General features: G+C 45.1%; 2 protein-coding genes across 2 annotated transcripts in view; one reads left to right on the top strand and one right to left on the bottom strand.

The window, feature by feature from the left end:
- Window positions 1-1,469: 1,469 nt before the first annotated feature.
- Window positions 1,470-2,448, bottom strand: LOC119872641 (collagen alpha-1(I) chain-like). Its single transcript, XM_038541811.1, has 2 exons — window positions 2,184-2,448; window positions 1,470-2,080 (listed from the first exon to the last, which is right to left on the bottom strand). Exons 1-2 carry the CDS (start codon window positions 2,446-2,448, stop codon window positions 1,470-1,472), a joined length of 876 nt encoding a protein of 291 aa, XP_038397739.1.
- Window positions 2,449-3,792: 1,344 nt separating this feature from the next.
- GALNT1 (polypeptide N-acetylgalactosaminyltransferase 1) overlaps window positions 3,793-19,734 on the top strand; it is a 120,870-nt gene continuing 104,928 nt past the window's right edge. Inside the window, exon 1 of the mRNA XM_038543499.1 lies at window positions 3,793-4,222. The gene's annotated coding sequence lies outside the window, so the exon portion shown is untranslated. The remainder of the gene's footprint in view (window positions 4,223-19,734) is intronic.

Raw genomic sequence — 19,734 nt, 5'->3', positions numbered from 1 at the left:
CCCTCTATTTGTATTTTCTACGAATATCTCATTCCATTTTATTGCTGAATAGCATTCCATAGTATGGATATATCACCTTTTGCTTATCCATTCATCAGTTGCTGGACATTTGGATTGTTTCCACTTTTTGGGTGTTATGAATAATGCTGCTGGTGAATACTTCTGTACAATTTGCCAAATGGGCATGTTTTCAATATTCTTTGGTGTATACCTAGGAAATGGAATTGTTGGGTCATATGGTACTTTTCTGGATAACTTTTTGAGAAACTAATGAACTTTTCCAAAGTGACTGCACCATTTCACATTCCCATCTGCGGTGTAGGAAGGTTCTAATTTCTTTCTCCTTATCAACACTTGTCATTGTCAGTCCTCTTTATTATAGCCGTTAATGTGGGTGTGAAGAGCTTTCTCACTGTGGTTCTGATTTGCCTTTCAGTTTGCATCTTTTCATGCTATTGTTGACTACTGAAACATTTTCTTTGGTTGTCTATTCAACTCTTTTTGCCCTTTTAAATTGGATTATTAGTTTTATTGAGTTGTAAGAGTTCTTTTTATATTGTTTTATTTTTTAAAAAAACTTGTATCTTTTTATTTTTTAAAGATTTTATCTATATTCATGAGAGACAGAGACACAGGCAGAGGGAGATGCAGGTTCCATGCAGGGAGCCCGACGTGGGACTCGATCCCGGGTCTCCAGGTCAGGCCCCGGTCTGAAGGCGGTGCTAAACCGCAGAGTCACCTGGGCTGCCCCAAAGCTTTTATCTTTTTAAAAAGACTTTATTTATTTGAGAGAAAGAGCACAAGCAGGAGGAATGGCAGGCAGAGGGAGCGGGAGAAGCTGGGAGCCCAATGTTGAGCTGGATCCCAGGGCCCTGGAATCATGACTTAAGCCAAAGGCCTACCTTTGAACCACCCAGGTGCCCCTCTTTATATATTCTAAATACAAGTCCTTGTCAGATACATTTTTTGCAAGTCTTTCCCCCCCGTAAATATAGTATTTAATTTTAAAAATAATATCTTTAAGAGATCCAAATTTCAAAGTGAAATTTCCTTTAGGTAGGCTTCCCGGGCCCACCAGGATTTGCCTTGTTTCAAAAGAATCGCAGAAGTACTTTTAAAAGGCAACTTTTTTTTATTTTAGAATACCTGGAAAATGTAGATAAGCAGAAAACAAGGTAGTTCCAGAGATAATCTTCGGTAACATGTTTTTGCTTAAAGCCTTTTGGTTCTGTGCCATACACAGCATTTATTAAAAATAAAAAGGGGGGGCATTTATTATTTTATTTATTCATGAGAGAGAGAGAGAGAGAGGCAGAGACACAGGCAGAGGGAGAAGCAGGTTCCACGCAGGGAGCCCGACGCGGGACTCGATCCCGGGTCTCCAGGATCACGCCCTGGGCTGCAGGCGGCGCTAAACCGCTGGGCCACCCGGGGTGCCCTGGGGGGCTCTTTAAATAATAGCATCAACATTAATCCCTAATCATTCCAGCTCTTGGATGGCAAGCAAGATACAGAGACCTGTGGATGACTGAAAAGTAGACACGAATTCGGTAGACCAGCTCTCGGTACGCCTCGTGGGAGCGACAGGGCGGCAGCTGGGGTCTTCCCAGAGGAAGGCCGGGCCAAGGAGTGCGGGCCCGAGGGGAGCGCTTCCCCGGGGCCCCTCTCGGAGCAGCGGGCGGGAAGTCTTCCCCGGACGACCCCCATTCCGCAGGGGCCCGCGGCGGCTTCGTCCCCCAGGCCCGGCGCCTCCTCCGGCGGTGCGGGTCGGCGGCCCCGCGGGTCGAGCAGCTCCTGCCTCCCGGGGCCCGGCGCGGGGCTCGGGAGGGCCGCACGCCCTGCAGCTGCGCGCGGCCGCCCCCGGGGCAGGAGCAGCCCTGCGCTCGGCTCGGGTCCGTCCAGAAGCTCCTCGGCGCGGTGAGGGCCGCCTGCGTTTCCGCCCAGCCCGGCTTCGGCTCGACGTGAGGCGGCCCGAGTTCCGTCGGAGTCGCCGCGGTGGCCTCTTTGTCCGCGCGCGGGTCTAGGTGGAGGCCGCCGGGGCGGGGCGGGCCGGCTCGGCCGAGGCGGTCACCGACGCCGCCTCCCGCCCGGGGACGAGGCCGCGCGGGGCAGGGAGGCAGGCGGGGAGCAGGCGCCGAGACGCCGGAGCCCCCGTCCCGTCCCCGTCCCCGTCCCCGCCCGGCCCGGCCCGGCCCGGCCCCGAGGGAGGCGCGCGGCCCCGCGGTGGGCTCGCCGCAGGGGCGGGGGCCGGCGCATCCGGGCGAGCGGCGGCGCCCCCGCCTCCCCCGCGCAGCCGCACGGGCCGCCGCCGCCGCCGCCGCCGCCGAGCACGCCGCGAGCCCTGCGCCCGAGCGGCCTGCGCCGCGGCCCTGCGGCCCCGGCCCGCCGCGGGAGGCGGCCCCCAGCGAGCGGCGGCGGCGGCGGCGGCGGCGGAGGAGACGGAGGCATGCGGGCCGGCCCCGAGTAGCGCGCCCAGCCCGCGAGGCCCGGCGCGGGGGCGGGGGCGGGGGGCGGGGCGCGGGCGCGGGGGGGGCGGGGGGCGGGGGCGGGGCCCGCGCGAGGCCCGCCCGCCCGCCGGGGGAGCCGCCGGCAGTGGCCGAGGAGGCGGCGCGGCGCACGGCGGCCCGAGAGTAGCGCCCGCGCTGCGGCCCGCGGGACCGCGCCGCGACCGCCCGGGCCGGCCCAGGAGCGCCCGCCGCCGCCGCCGCCGCCGCCCGAGGTGAGTGCCCGCCCGCCCCGGGCCGCCCCGGAGCCGGGCCGCCTGCGAGGCCGGGGGAGCGGGAGGAGCGGGAGGAGCGGGAGCAGGAGGCCCGGCCGCGGCTCGCGTCCTTTGTGGCCGGCGCTGCGGGGCGCGGGGCGCGGGGCGCGGGGTCCGAGGTCCGAGCCGGGGGCGCCGGGGCTGCCGGGCACGCGGCGCCTCTGCCTGGCAACTGCGGCGAGCGGCGAGTTTCCGTCCTAGTTTGTCATTGAGTTGGAACCGTTTTTCTTTAGAAGACGGAAGTTTGTTTCATTGACCAGAAATAACAGCTAAATATGGCTCCTGGGTCCGGCGCGGCCGTGCGGGACTCGGAGCGGGGGTGCGGGGCTGACCTCGCGGGGCCGGCGCGGGGGGCGGGGGGAGGGGCGGGGCGGGGAGGCCGCGCGGGCCGCGGGGGGGGGGGGGCTTCCCCGCGCGCCGCCCGCCGTGGACGCGGCCCTGCCTGCAGCCGAGGTCTGGGGCTGCGGAGCTGCGGAGGAGCGGGCTCTAGGCGCCGTGGCAGCCCTTCCCCGGAGGGAATGAATGAATGAAACGTCGCCTACTCCTCCACGGACAACACGCTGCCCGCGTAAAGATTTGCCGGGAGCCGCGATGATGTGCAGTGTCATTGCCTCTCTCACCCGGTCACCCTGGCTAAGTGTGAGGGTCCCCCTTCCTCCAAACTTATGACCTTGGCCTCATTCTCAAAGCCACTGGGCTAACCACCCAGCCCTTCGACCAAAATTGCTTGGCATTTTCTGGCAAGTATGGGCAATAGGCAAAGTAGTCTTGGTGATCGGCAACTGTTTCTGGAGGGCAGAGAATGTTGCTTTAATCATGCCTTTTGCTGAATACATTAATTTCGTAGTCGTTTCTGTCGGAAACCCTGAGAGAGAGGGGTGTGTGTGTGTGTGTGTGTGTGTGTGTTGCGGGGAGATGGGTCTTGCCCTCATTTCACAGAGGGAGAAGTGGAGGCCTTAAGAAGTTGTAACTGTGCAGGTCAGATGCTAAGCAGCAGAGCTGGGATTCAAACCTAGGCTTTATTAATTCGGTACTCTTTATATCCCATCTCTGTCCAGACGTGGGATTGTCCATTGTGGTAGCTGCTAACCGCGTGTGGCTATTTAAATTAATTAAAATTAAAAGTCATTTGGTTCCTCAGTTGCACTAGCCACTGCCCAAAGTGTTCAGTATCCAGATGTGACTGCTGACTGCTGTGAGTGCTTATCAGGATCTTACAGCCATTTGTTTATTACCGAAATAAGTATTTATTGAATGGTATCTGTGAGGTGCAGTTTTAAGTCTGGTGTGTACTGTGGTGAATAAGAGAGACGGAATGTCCTCGCCTTTTTGGAGCTTGCTTTTTACATGATAGTTTGAAGTTTCCATGGTACTGGAGAACCTTGCTAATTCCAAGTGCAGTCTGTGAACCGGCGGCAGGGAATCCCTGTCTTCTGGAAGTTTGGAAGAAATGCGCAATCTCAGGTACCAAGCCCCATCAACTGAATGAGTATCTGTTAAAGTGACTTAACAGATCACGGGTGATAGTTTATAGATCTATCTCAGGTGATGTGTTCACATTGAAGGCCTTATGCAGAACACCATTCATGGATTGTTTGGTAGGGCTTTGAAGAGGCAGGTTCTAAAACTCTTGGGAACATTCACCATTTATGCAAATGCTTAGTAAATGCCTGGCTTCTCCAATAGAATATAAGCTTTATGAGAGCAGAGATTGTGTCTTCCTTTTCCAGTCATGTATCCCCAAAGATTTCACAGTACCTGGTAAGCAGTAGGCACTCGACAAATGCTTGCTGAGTATATGCTAGGAAGTCAGAACTGGTTGTTAATCTCAAGAAATTGCAATCAGGTTAGTTCTCATGGCATCAGGTAAGAGCATGGGAACAGAGTCAAAAAAGAAGTTCTATGCAGCTTTTCAACTCTTAAGTTCCAACTGCCCTGGCCTGAGTTTCACTTTTGGCTCACTTACTTGTGCCTGTTTTCTTTCTCTTTTTAATAATATAAAATGATATTTACATATTTAAATCTCAGTTATGTTAATCCGACGTGTGTGTGTGTGTGTGTGTGTGTGTGTATAAATGTATATGTAGGGCAGCCCTGGTGGCTCAGTGGTTTAGCGCCGACTTCAGTGCAGGAGAAGTGATCCTGAAGTGTGTGATCCTGGAGACCTGGGATGGAGTCCCACGTCAGGCTCCCTGCATGGAGCCTGCTTCTCCCTCTGCCTCTCTCTCTCTCTCTCTCTCTGTGTCTCTCATGAATAAATAAATAAAATCTTAAAAAAAAAAAAAGTAAAAAAAGATGTATATGTAAATATATTTTTTAAGCCAAATTCTGGATTATCTGGATTTCACCAGTTTTTCCATTAATATTCTCTTTATGTTCCAGAATCCAGTCCAAGGGACCACATGCATTTGGTAGTTATGTCTCCTTAGTCTTTGGTCTGTGGCCTTTTCTTTCTTGTTTTTCATAACTTTGGTAGCCTTGAGGAGCACTGTCCTGGCTCTCTGATGGGCAGCTAACTTTCCGGACACCCGATAGGATCATCCAGTTCTGGGAAAAGGCTCTCATATTCCGGGAAAATAAGGCTGTGAAAGGAGTAACTCTTTCTGCTCTTGTTTGTTTATGTAATATATACATTTGTTATGCTTATGTAACAACACACAACTTTAGTACTTTTTTTCAGTAACAGATTTCTTGGGATACACTTCCTCATTGTCTGAGATTCAAAAGAGTATTACAGCATTTTGATCTAATACACTGTTTTAAAATATGCTGACTTTTTATTTTTGTGATGGGGTAAGAGTTGGGCTGAGGTGGAGGAACAAGGGAAAAGGAGATTGTCTGAAAGAGACAGTAGGTGAGAGAGGGACCAAGGCAAATGGAGTGACAGATAATGTAGGAAGATGAGTTGGCAGCTACACAGAAGAGAACCAGGAGTGAACACTTATTGTTTGTTCACTTAAGTTAATATTTATTGAGTGCTTATTGTGTGCCAGCCCTGGTAGTAGATATTCAAGATATCCAAAAGTGGGGCAGCATTAAGCAAAGAGGCATGCGGCTAAATATATAATAATTATCACTTGTGATGAGTGCTGAAAGAAAAAGTGAAGGATGTTGAAGAGACTGGTGGCGGTGGCGGCGGTGATGGGGGATCTGCTGCTTTTGGTTGGCTGGATTGGTGAGGAAGGCTTGAGTAAGTGGCGTTTGAATTCTTCTTTGTGACTTTTGGGGACCTTCCATAATTACTCCACTTAACTGTTCCATAGTTCTCTTATTTCACAACACACACCTCTATAGGATCTATATGTGGTTTCTTCCCAAGATGCTCCTCTTTCCTCCACTTGTGGACGTACTACCTCTTGTTCAAGGATTTGCTCAAATCCTATCTCCTTTATGACAGCTTCCACTGTTGATTTATGCCTCTGTCATTCTATGTATGGTATTTCAGGATAGGGATAATATTTTACATTTTATATCTGTGTGTCTTCACTTAGTTCAGCACAAAGCCAAGATTAATGAAGGGTTGTTAAGAGGCTAGATCCATTCTGAAATGTTAATATTTGGGTGATAGACCTTAGAGCAGTGAGTGGTCCAGTTTTTTTTAAATTTATTTTTATTTAAAAAATTTTAAAATTTATTTTTATTTTTTTTAAAGATTTTATTTATTTATTTATTTATTATTTTTTTTAATTTTTATTTATTTATGATAGTCAGAGAGAGAGAGAGAGGCAGAGACACAGGCAGAGGGAGAAGCAGGCTCCATGCACCGGGAGCCCGACGTGGGATTTGATCCCGGGTCTCCTGGATCGCGCCCTGGGCCAAAGGCAGGCGCCAAACCGCTGCGCCACCCAGGGATCCCCAAGATTTTATTTATTAATGAGAGACACAGAGAGAGGGGCAGAGACATAAGGCAGAGGGAGAAGCAGACTCCTCGTAGGGAGCCCACCATGGGGCTCGATCCAGGACCCTGGGATCAGGCTCTGAGCCAAAGGAGACACTCAACCGCTGAACCAGGCATCCCAGTTTTTTTTTTTTTTTTTAAATTAAGCTTTTTGTAGCATAATTGTAGATCCACATGCAGTTCTAAGAATTCAGAAGGATTCTATATACCCTTTAACCAGTTGCTCTCAGTGGTATCATTTGTAAAACTATAGTACAATATCAGACCCATGACAGTATCACTGATATGGTTGAGATACAGAATGTTTCCATTACAAGATTCCCCATGTTGTTCTATAGCCACACCCACTTGCTTCCTACATGCTTCTCAAGTACTGACAGTCACTAATCTGTTCTCCATTTCTATAATTATGTCATTTGAAAAGTGTTTTGTACATGGAATCATATAGTAAGTACCTTTTGTGATTGGCTTTTTTCACTCAGCACAATTCTCTAGAGATTCATCCAGGTTGTTGCGTGTATTAACAGTTGATTCTTTTGTGTTGCTGAGTAGTACTTTTACTTCTAGTAGTAGTGAAAGTATACAGATGTACTTTCTTTCAACCATTTATCTTTTGAAGGACATTTGGTTGTTCCTAGTTTTTGCAATTACAGCACCCTTTGTTGAAAAGGCAGCATCTTTGTAAAAAATCAGTGAGTATATTTGAGTCTATTCCTGTTTTTTTTGTCCTGTTCCATTGATCTGTGTGTCCCTCCACCACTATCACACAGTCATGGTTACTGCGCTGTATTATAGGTTGTAAGTTGGTATAGACTGATTCTTCCCACTTCTTTTTCAGAATTGTTTTAACTATTTTTGTTTGTAACAAATACGTTGTAGAATAATCTTGTCTATATTTACAAAAAAAACCTTGCAGGGGTTTTGATAGGAATTGCAGTAGACCTGTATATCAATCTGGGGAGAATTGACATTTTACTATATTGTGTCTTCAGATTTATAAACATGGTATGTCTTTCCATTTATTTATACCTTCTTTGATTTGGTTCAGTAGCATTGCTTTATCATGTAAGTCTATGTTATCTTAAAATTTTTTTGATTTGTTATGTTAGATTTACATTTTTATTTCAACCAATTGAAAATGATACCGTATTTTATTTTTTAAAGATTTTTATTTGTTCATGGGAGACACACAGACACACGTAGTGACCTAGGCAGAGGGAGAAGCATGCTCCCAATGGGGAGCCCCATGCAGGACTCGATCCCAGGACTGGAGGATCATGCCTTGAGCCCAAGGCAGACGCTCAACCACTGAGCCACCCACGTGTCTCTGATGTTGTATTTTAAATTTTGGTGTTTATGTGTTGATTGCTAATATAGAGAAACATTAACTTTCTCGTGTCAATCTTGTATTCTGCAATCTTGCTGAAACCATTTATTCTGAGTTTTTCTGTAGATTCCTTGTGATTTTCTAAATAGGTAATTATACCATGTATACATAGTGACAGTTTTACTTATTTTCGTTCAATCTGTCTTTAATTTCTTCTTGCCTTCTTGCACTGGCTAAAACTTTCAGTACTATGTTGAATAAGAATAGTTGAGAGAGGACATCTTTGCCGTGTTCCTGATTTTAGGGGGAAAGCATTTAGTTATTTACCCTATTTTGGGCCTGTCTCAGTTTATCCATAGGGACACTATTGGCTAGAAATGCCAGGGAGCGCTCACCTGGTGAGCCCCCACAAACATTCCCCCCTATGGAGCCAGTGTTACCGTTAGACTGGCTCTTGTGGTTCTCATGATTGCAAGACCCATCTCAGCAACAACCACTTGTGAATGATGAAAAGATAAGGTTTATTACCTATAGGTACACCACATGGCTGGGGCCACACAATGAGGTTGCAGGTAGAGCATGCAGATTCGGGGTTCTGCTTTTAATGGGGGTAGAGGGTGAGGTGTCTAGGGTTTTGCGGGTTCACTTGTTATTGGTGAATTTAAAACCTAAGAGTGGGAATTAGGGCATGGGAAAGGAAAAGAAAGCTGCCAAATGGTTAGTTTTTTAAATCAAATAGCATTTTCTAAAAAAGGGTTGAGGGGGACTTCATTTGGTGGGGCAGCCTGATTCTTTAACTAATTGTGTAACTGGCATTGTGTTTACTCAAGGTGGATGACTTTCAAGTGGATGCCTGGGCAATCAGAAGCTTAATGTCAGACATTTATTTTATCAAAAGGCTAATTGTCAGGCACTTACACTACACTATACTATTAAGTATAGTATTAACTGTAGGTTTTTTTTTTTAGATGTTCTTTGTCAAGCTGAGGAAATTGCCCACTATTCTTGTCTTTGAGAGGCCCCTTACGACCTGAGCCAAAGGCAGACACTCAACCACTGAGCCACCCAGGTGCTTCTGAGAGTTTTTATCATGAGTGGGTGTTGAATTTTGCCAGGTGCTTTCTGTACATTGATATGGTATGTGATTTTCCTTCTTTAGCCTATTAATACGATGGATTTTTTTTGATTATTTTGTTTTTGTTTTTTGCTTTGCCTTCTGTTTTTTGTTTCTCTGATTATTTTTTCCCTTGACTTTGGATTACTTAGACTTTTTTTTGAAAATCCATTTTCATTTATACTGTTTTTGAGTATATTGCTTTGTATGTTTTTTATTTTTATTTTTTAAAGTTTATTTATTTATTTTTTAATTCATGATAGAGAGTGAGAGCGAGAGAGGCAGAGACACAGGCAGAGGGAGAAGCAGGCTCCATGCAGGGAGTCTGATGTGGGACTCAATCCTGGGACTCCAGGATCACCCCCTGGGCCGAAGGCAGGCGCTTAAATCACTGAGCCACCCGGGCTGCCCTGTATGTTTTTAAAGTAAGAAAATTTTTAATGGTTTTTGATATTACATCATATATATACATAACTTATTATTGGGTACTGACGTCATTATTTTACCTGTTCAAGTGAAGTATAGGAATCTTACTTCCTCTTACATCCTTTTACCCTCCCCAGTTTTAAAACAATTGCAAATATCTCCTCCACATACAATTGGAAGTACATTAGACAGTGTTCCAGATTTTGCTTCCACAGTCATCTAAGAAAACTCAAGGGAGAAGGAAAGTCTGTTTACCTTTATTTTTGCTTGATGTGTTTTCTTTTGGTTTCTCAAGATTCATTATTTAGTTCTTTCTTTTTCATTTTAAGAACTTTCTTTGGCCTTTCTTTAGGGTAGGTCTGCCAGCAACAAATTCTTAGATTTTCATTCTTTGAGAATGTCTTCTTCATTCCTGAAGGATACTTTCTCTGGGCATAGGATTCTATCTTGTTCTTTTCTTTCAACACTTGAAAAATGTGGTACCACACCTTCTAGCCTCTGTAGTTTCTAATGAGAAATCCATTGTCATTCAGTTATCCCACTGTGGTTAAGGGGTCATTTTTCTCTCACTGTTGTCAGGATTTTTTTTCTTTTTAACTTTAGTTTTCAGAATTTTAATTATGATACATCTTGATGTGGATCTCTTTGGGTTTATCTTGTTTAGGGTTCACTCAGTTTCCTGAATCTGTAGGTTTATGTCTTTTGCCAGTTGTGGGAAATTTTTCACCATTATTTGAGTACTATTTCAGTCCTTCTCTCTTTTTAAGACTAATGACTTGAATGGTAGATTTTTATTATCCCACGGGTCCCTAAATCTGTCCATTTTTATTCTTCCCTCTACAGATTAATTTCTATTACTCTACTAGTTTATTTTCTCTGTTGAGCCCATCCACTCGTTTTGTTTCTTTTTAAATTTGTTTTCACGTGTGTTTGAGAATGTTTGTTGAAGCATTTCTGTCATAGCTGTGTTATAATCATTGGCAGGCAGATGATTCCAGCAAGTCTGTCATTTTGGTTTTGATGCTCATTGATGTCTTTTTCATTGGGTTGAGTTTATCCTGATTTTGGTATGATGGATGATTTTTTAAATTAAAACCTAGAAAATTTCATATTCTACGAAATTTTGGATCTTAGTTAAGCCTCTTTTTTTAGCTGGCGCTTTTTGACATTACAGCAAGAGGAAAGGGAGAACACGTGGTGCTGCCTTGTTACTGCTTAGAGGAATTAGGTTTGCAGGCTCCCCACTGGGCCTTTCTTGACCCAGAAGTGGAGTGTTTTGTTTGCCAGGTGGGAGGAGAGGTCCTGGATATCTGGGTGATGCTGTGAAAGGGTGCCTAGATAACAGCTGACATGGATGAAAGCTTGGGCTCCCTACTTGGCCTTCTCAGCAGCACTCTAAAGTGGAGGGAGGTGAGGGGTGCCTGGTTACTGGGTGGTGAGAATATGGAAGGCTAAGCTACCCACCTGACCTTTGCTGGCCTAGGTGGGACCACAGTTTTTTCTGTGGTGTTTGTTTGAAGTAGAGTGGCTTTTTTCTGTAAGAGATTTCTGTTTTTTTTTTTTTTTTTTTTTATAAATTTTTATTTATTCATGATAGTCACACAGAGAGAGAGAGAGAGGGGCAGAGACACAGGCAGAGGGAGAAGCAGGCTCCATGCACCGGGAGCCCGATGTGGGATTCGATCCCGGGTCTCCAGGATCACGCCCTGGGCCAAAGGCAGGCACCAAACCACTGCACCACCCAGGGATCCCAGAGATTTCTGTTTTGCTAGGATGTCCCATTTCTAGTCTTTTGGCTTGAGGGAGCAGGTTTTTGTTGGGGCTTTTTTTTGTCTGCGTCTGTTGGCATTTCCAGGTTGCCAGCATGTTCAGCTCCAAGTCTGGGATATATAAGGCAGTAATAAAACCCAGGAAACACACCATTGTGTTGTTCCTCAGGGCCTGAGGTCCCTAGCCAGCCTATCTTCTTCTCTACACACTTAAGAATCTTATGTTTGTTTTATATGTATACTCAGAATTTTTAGTCATACTTAATGGGAAGAAAAGAGGAAAGTATATCTACTCCATCTTCGTAGAAGCAGACATCCCACTGGACCAGTTTTTAACACTCCCCTTTGTCAGGAGTTCTTTGCTAAAAAATATAAGAATTTTATAATTCTATAATTTTAGAATTACGTGACAAGTGAAATAAAAAAACCTAATGTAACTCCCAGAATTTTTAAATCATTAGATTTTGTAGATGTAAAATTTCTGTCAAATTGCTAACAGAGTTTATAAATGCTTACTCTCAATCCCTGCACATACTTTTCATGGAGTAGGCACAGTTCACTCTCTAGGAACTACACTTTCACTAGCACTGCCTTGAGTATTACTACTTGATTCTTCCTGAAGTTATAAATTAGTGATTAACAGTTCAGCTTAGTTTCTGCTCTGCTGTTTTCCTCATATTTTTGTAGATGTGTCCTCAGTGTGAGAACCTTGTAGTTATTAAGAAGAAGGAACGTTTGGGATTGTTTAGGGCAGCTGTAGCAATGGTGATGAGTGTTGAGAAGTTAAACCATCTCTGGTTTTATGGGATCCATTTGTCTAATTTTTAGAATTCTTATTATAAATTATAAAATAAGTTCTTATAAGTGCTTACTTATAAGAACCTTTTACAGTCAATGCAATTTATGACTTCTGAGGTTACATAGAGAACAAGTGTTTGTTTTTGGTTTTGTAAAGATGTCTAAGTTTCAGTATGTTTTTTTGTTGTTGTTGACAATCTCAGCTGCAGGACAGACAGTAAGGGGCCCTAGGTAAAGCTTTCTGGGGAGCCAGGAGGTGATTTAAAGACTGTTCCTTGGGTTAAGATGTCATGATTTTTGCTGTATTTTTGTGTCTTTGGTACTTATGACTTCCTTCTCATTAAAAAAAAAATGTTTATTTGAAGTATCAGTTCAGTTATTAAAAGGAGTAGAATTTACATTGTTTTGGAGAGCCATATGTTAAGTTACTGGGTTTTTCTTTGAAAACTACACATTAGATTTTATAATTTGTTTTACTTAAGGTTAAAATTTTTGGTAGTGTTGTAACTCTCATTTTTCCATCCCTAGGAATAAGCGGGTTATTAATATACGTTTTATGGGGATCACTGGGTGGCTCAGCGGTTTAGTGCCTGCCTTTGGCCCAGGGCCTGATCCTGGAGTTCCGGGATCAAGTCCCACATCGGGCTCCCTGCATGGAACCTGCTTCTCCCTTTGCCTGTGTCTCTGTCTCTCTTTCTCTCTGTATCTCTCATGAATAGATAAAATCTTTAAAAATATATATATGTACATTTTATTATTTCCAAGTTCCTGTGCATAGCAGAGACTTTAGAGGGTAAGAGGGCAGCACTGTCATGGTGGTAAGGGCTAGCTGCTTCAGAGATTGTGAAGTCCATACATATTCTGCTCTTAATAAGACTATAGGAGATCCCTGGGTGGCTCAGCGGTTGGCGCCTGCGTTCAGCCCAGGGTGTGAACTTGGAGACCTGGGATCGAGTCCCACGTTGGGCTCCCTGCATGGAGCCTGCTTCTCATGGAGCATGTGTTTCTGTCTCTCTCTCTCTCTCTTCTCATGAATGAATAAAATCTTAAAAAAAAAAAAAAGACTATAAACCTTAATCTTATTTTTTAAAAAGAGTTATTTATTCAAGTGAAAGCTGGCACTGGGAGGGACAGAGGGAGAGAGAGACAGACAAGCAAACTCCATACTGAGCTCAGCCCAACTCCCGTGTGATCATGACCCGAACTGAAACCGAGATACAGATGTTTAACCGATTGAGCCACCCAGGCGCCCCCACAGAACTTAATTTTAATTATTTTAAGTGTTTCCGTGCAAAGGAAACACTATCTGATCTAATAGAACCATTGTAGAGAGAGTAGTCAAGAGTTTCAACTTTTACTCAAATTAGGGACATAAGAGAGTTAAGACACCTTTGCCGTTGGGCATGGAAAATGGTATTAGGATGGTCTTTGATCTGAAACTTGGGAGGAGATTGAGAAAGTAGAGGGAAGAAGAGGATGGCTAATTGTAGACTAACTGTCTTTGAACAGGGCTGGAAATCCTTTGATGAGCAACCTCTGGGGAATTTCAGTGCATGAGCTATAAGGACACTCCTGGAGAGAAAAGAGCTTTGTGATGGAAGCTTTTGCCTGGAAATGCCCTTGAAGAGGGGGATGTAATACTGGCAGCTTATTAACAAGCTGGTGCTTATCAGCTGGTGGTGGAGGCTCATTGCTCCGAAGGGAAAGTTTGAAAAGCATTAGGGGAAGAGTGATTTGGTTCAGGTAGACTGGGATATAGGCTATTGCTAATTGGGGATGGGGCAGTAAAATACAATGTGTATAGCACTGACCTGTGCCAAGTGTTATCCTAAGAGTTCTGTCTGTATTAGACGCTTAATTCTTTACAGCAACCCTTGGAGGTAAATACTTGTATCATTACCCCATTGTACAGATGAACAACTGTAGCATGGAAATTAAGTGGTGTATCTGGGATCTGCATCTTTCATTGTTCCTATTCATTTACATGGCAGTGTGGCTCCAGAATTTTTGGTCCTAACCACCAAACTAGACTATCATGTTTGAGTAGTGTGGACATTATTTGGAAGGCAGTAGGGAGCTATTGAAGGATTTCAGTGGGAGTATTGGTCAGTATCAGAATTAAGCTTTGATGTACACATATTTTAAAAGATTAGAGGTGGGAAATGAGGCTAATGCAGTAGGTCAATTGACTAGGTAAGAACATGCAGGTGTATTTTTAGAGATGGAAGCAGTTCTTGTCTGTGGGTTAAGGAAAGAGAGAAGTAAGTCACTCCACCTGTAAGAGCATGCCATTAACAGCAATGGAATAATGAACAGGCGTTTGAGGATAGTTAATGAGTGTGTTGTGAGACATGTCCAGTTGCAGGTATCAGGGACTCCAGGTGGGGTTTTCTGCAGGCATCATAGTTGTAGAACTTCATCTTGGGAGGAGAGGTCAGGTGTGGAGGCATAGAAGAGCATGATCAGCCTTGGCCTGGTGAAAATGGAGTGGGAGAGGAAGTGAACCTAAGGGGATGCTTCCAGTTAGGACTCGAGCAGGAAAGAGTCTTTACTTCCTCATTGGGCAAATATTTATTGAGCGCTGCATGCCAGATACTGTGAATACAAAGTGACTAACACAGACATGGTTTTGTTTTGGCCATACACTCTAATGGGGCAGACAGAAATAGAAACAAGTAAATAGAAGAAATGACATTTCAGCTGAGAACCAGAGTTCAAAATGTTTTTAGTACAGAGAGTGGTAGCAGGAGGATTCCAGGTAAAAGGAATGGTATGTGCAGAGACCTTGTAGTGGAAAAGAACTCATTCTGTTTAAGGAACTGTAAGATCAGTGTGGTTGAAGGGCCACTGGTGCAAGGGAAAATGGGGTGAACCGAAGGGAGAAAAATCGGCGGGAGGCAGATGATGCAGGACTGTATTCTCAGTGCTGTTGAAAGGTTTTGAGCAGGAGAGAGCGTTGTTTGGAATTTTAAGCAGACCACTCCTGCTGCAATGTGCAGAATGGATTTGGGAAGAGGGTAGGATGTCTAAAAGGGAGACATGGAGACCAGTTGGGAGAATTGCAGGGAACCTGGACTAAAATGGTGACGGTGGATCTGTCTGAGGCTGAGGGTACCTCTTGTGTTTCTCTCAGCAAGCTGCTCTGGCACTCCCTGGCCTTCCCCTTTATCATATCCTTTATCAGGTTGATCCGTGACTCTTCTAGACAGAATTTCTTAGTCGAAGGTCCGGGGCTTGTTTCACTGGTCTCTTAAGCACCTTGAGTCCCTACTAGCTGAGAAGTGATCAGTAAGTGTTGAGGAAATCAGTGTGCTTATCTTCACAGGTGTAAAACTTGGTCAGGTTTTAGACTTGAGTCTTTTTTCTGTTGTTTTTCTCCCTCAGAGAAAGTCTGAGACCTGGGTTGGCTGGTGGCAGTATTACAGGGAAAGCGGATGCTGACTGGGGCCTGTGTGTCATTCACAGGTGTTTCTTAGGTCTCTAAGTGTGGGAAGGTCTGTGTGATTTCCATAGTGGGAGAATTGGAAGTAGGCAAAGTCCAGAAAGCCAAGGGAGGAAACCTTATAAAAATAACAGGTACTGATGTCCAGTCCTGTTGAGCAAGCAGGAATATGAAAAGATTTCTTCCTCTTTCTCTGCTTTCTGCAATTTCAGCAGAGAGGTAACAGCAGAACTCACATTACAAGGGGGTGAGTGCCTGGTCATAAGTGGGGACAGCGACTGTGGACCATTTCTTGAAGGAAGTATTGTGGGGAGGAGAAAAGGGGAGGGTGTAGCTTGAATTGGGGTAGTTTAGGAAATGTCTTTTAGGACAGGAATGACCAGAGCCTGTTCTGTGTAAGTAGGGGGGTGGCTGTAGTAGGAGGCAGGGAAGTAAGATGCATGAGAGTCAGTTGACCCCGGGCAAAGAAAGAATAATTTGGTACATGGGAGCTGACAAATACCCATTGAAAGGGGGTTGCCATGGGACACCTGGGTGGCTCAGTGGTTGAGTGTCTGCCTTCGGCTCAGGTCATGATCCTGGGATCTGGGATCAAGTCCCGCATTGGGCTCCCTGCGTGGAGCCTGCTTCTGCCTCTGCCTATGTCTCTGCCTCTCTCTCTCTCTGTCTCTCTCTCATGAATAAATTAATAAATCTTAAAAAAAAAAAAAAAAAAGGTGGGGGTGGCCAGTAATCAGCTCCTAGGATTTTGTCATTTGAGTGTGCTCATTCAGTGGTGGCAGAGGATTCTCGTTTACCGGAGAGGCCAGGAATCCTGATTTTTCAAGCAAAGTGTCCCGATTTATAAATGTTGACATTTCAGTTTTTAAGAATATTTTTTTTATGGAGAGGGGAGAGACAAAACCCTTGTCTCTGGGCACAGTTTACCTGAAAGTTACCTTGAGAGAAAGGACTAGTGTAGTGAAGTCGATTGATGAGTGAGAGAGGAGAAGGGGATTGTGCAACAAGGCTTCCAAGGCTGTGGAAAGGGGTGCAGGTAAGTGTATAAGTGAGGAGCGTGATCCTTGGAAAGGAGGGAAGGACTCCGGAGCAAAGGGAAGGTGAGGTGAAAGTGAGGTGAAGGGGACTTGAGTCTAGGAGGTGAGGTGGTAGTCAGCGGCTAGGACTGTGGCAGGCCGGCTCTGAGGGTGCACACACGGGAAGGGAGTACAGGAGAGGAACTGTAAAGAGCATGAGGGCTCCTCCGTCTGGCTACTTAGCATCGCTGTGCGATAGACTCAGCTGGCTTTGTTTCAGAACTATGTGATGTTAACAGCCTGGAAGTTGAAGCAGAAAAAGAGGACAGTGGGACTTGTCTAGGGTTAGGGATCAAAAGGCTGAAGACGTCCAAAAGGTGAGAGATTTTTTTGTGTGTGCCCAAAAGGGCATAGTCACAGAAGTTACATGACTTCTACCTTGGTAACCAAGCACGTGAAACTAGAAACCTAGTTAGGTAGAAAGGACAGGACTTGGCAGCAGTTGGAAAAGAGCGAGTTTGGCAGGGTGAGGTGAGGGAATCTGAGCATCAGGTGGTCAGAGGATGGTGGCTGGGTGATAGTTTACATCTAGATTTGGTTTTGGCTGAAGTGTCAGTTTACAGTGTTGATAGGCAGCTTGGTATTGGGCCCTGAGCCAGAAGACGGATCACCAGTTTCGGGGCTGCTGAGGATAATAGTGTTAGAAGTCACCTTCATTGTTGGAACAACAGGATTGAGGGAGGCTGGAAGTGGAGAGGAAGATGGTGGACTCCGTGCCAACATCAACTTACTGGGGAAGCTGGATGGCCTTGAAATTTAGTCTACTACTCTAAGGGTACATTTTTTGAGGGGGTGCAGGGGTGCTAAACAGCAGATTTGACTAATTCTAATTTACAGTTCAAATTTAATTATCACCAATGTGGTATTGTAACGTGACATATCTTATGTAAAATACTCTCCTGTGTAGCAACAAAAATAATAATACATAAAAAGATTTGGACTGAGCTGTTTTGCTTAGGGCAGGCAGGGTGGAGTCTACCAGGGTTTCATTTTACCTACATCCACAGAGATGCTCCATTACTGGCTCCGACCTGTTTGTTTTTTTTAAAGATTTTATTTATTTATTTGAGAGAGAACGAGAGCAAGAGAGAACATGAGAGGGAGGAGAGGGAGAAAGAAAACAGGCTCCCTGCTGAGCAGGGAGCTGGACACCTGGCTGGATCCCAGGACCTAGGGATCATGACCTGAGCTGAAGGCGGATGCTTAACCGACTGAGCCACCAGGCGCCCCTGGGGTTTTAATTAATAGAAAAACGATAACATGTTTGTGTGGTAGGATATCCTGATAGTACCAAAAGGTATGTGAGAAGTAATTAGCCCATCTTGTTTTCTGTTTTGTTTCATACCATTTATAATTGGAAGCCACATTTATTTCTGGGTCAGATGAGAGTTGATTCAAAAAATTTTGTGATTTAGGGACCCCTGGGTGGCTCAGCGGTTGAGCGCCTGCCTTCAGCCCAGGAGGGCATGATCCTGGAGACCCAGAATTGAGTCCCACATCAGGCTCCCTGCATGGAGCCTGCTTCTCCCTCTGCCTCTCTCTCTCTCTTTCTCTATCTGTCATGAATAAATAAAACTCTTAAAAAAACTGTGTGTGTGTGTGTGTATGAATTAGAATAGTATGAAGGGATATGATAATTAAGACAGGGAAAAGAAACCCACCAGTCGGGTGTGATTTGCTGATAGGCATTTTTTTAAAGTTAAATTTGAGGTGCATTTTGAGAAATGGAAGAGGTAGGGGAGTGTATATTTTGGAAAGAAGATGTTGTGGAGGTTAGGGAAACGGAGGGAATTTAGGGAGAGTTTAGGACACTGAGTGTTGGGTATAGAAAATTAGAGTAGATTATGTCAGAGCACAGAGTAGTGCAGAGCCACCTAACATGAGTTTATCTGAGTCCTGACCTGGGTAAACTTTTGTCCAGGGATGCAATATGGGAACTAAAACAGTAGCTTGGTTCAGATTGAGCAGGAAGGTGGAAATAGGTAGTCAAGTCAAAGCAGACTGGCATTTAGTGATTGAGACTAGAGTGGTAAAAATAGAATTTCTGGAAAATTTTGTTGAAGACTTTAAACCATTGAACCAAGCCCACTGGGTAAATTTTATACTGTTCTCTTACCTCTTAATTTTTTGCTCTTAAATACTGTTGAGCTGTATTAGAGTTTCATTTATGGACTTGAACCTTTGAATGCAAAGGTGTGCTGACCTACGAAAAAGAATTTCCACCAGAGAGAGAGAAAGAAGGGGAAGGTCTCCTCCTCTGTGTTCCTGTATACCAGTGTACCTGAGGTTATGCTTTTTTTATCATGTATCTCTTTGAAAGAGGTCTCATAAAAATACTTGCCCTGGAATTTCACCAGGCAGAAATTTTCATTGGACTGTAGTTGGGCTCTCTTCTTCCCATGTAACTTACCTCTCACATGATGAATTGACCAGATCTCTGGGGCAGTCCTTTACAGCCCTGCACTGGAATAAACTTTTTCCCACTGCTTAATAACTTAGCCTTCTGGCCTTTCCCTGTACTTCCAGAAATGTCTTTCTAAGACTTGCCTTTTTCATCCTCACAGAGTCCCAGTTCCACTGTTGAGTCTCAGCACGGTACCTTCATGCTATACTCCAGTGACTGATCTTAGTCGGCTTCTCAGTTGGGTTCTTTCGCTGCAGGCAGTAAAATTCAGCTTTACCTAACTTAAACAAGAGGTGATTTTTGGAAAGAAGTTAGAAACCTAACTGCTAGGACTACTAGAGAACCCAGGTTGGAAACAGGCAGAAGTTCAGGGCCTAGGGGAGGTGGGGACACAGCTGGCAGACAAAATTACAGGAATAATCTGGTTGGGATGTCACCAGAGGGGTGACGAACTCCTCCAGTTTCATCTTTGCAAGTAACTACTCAAGATTTCAGATGCCTGGAGAGCACATCTGATTGGCTGAGGCTAGGTCATGCTCAGTGGTCAGGGGAGGGATTTAGTTGTAGGAACTGCCTGGAATCCCTGTGGATTCCATGGTGGGAAAGTAGGTGCATGGGTTTATGGTCTCAGCAAGACTATAGAAGGCAGAGGAGAGGTAATTTTCCAAAAGGAAATTAGGAGGAGGAAGCAGATGAACACTGGACAGCTAAAAAGAAATCTC

This window comes from Canis lupus, chromosome 7 (assembly GCF_011100685.1).
Source record: "Canis lupus familiaris isolate Mischka breed German Shepherd chromosome 7, alternate assembly UU_Cfam_GSD_1.0, whole genome shotgun sequence".
Taxonomy (NCBI): domain Eukaryota; kingdom Metazoa; phylum Chordata; class Mammalia; order Carnivora; family Canidae; genus Canis; species Canis lupus.
Note: the sequence above shows the minus strand (reverse complement) of the source record. Positions and strands in the feature narration are given on the sequence as shown.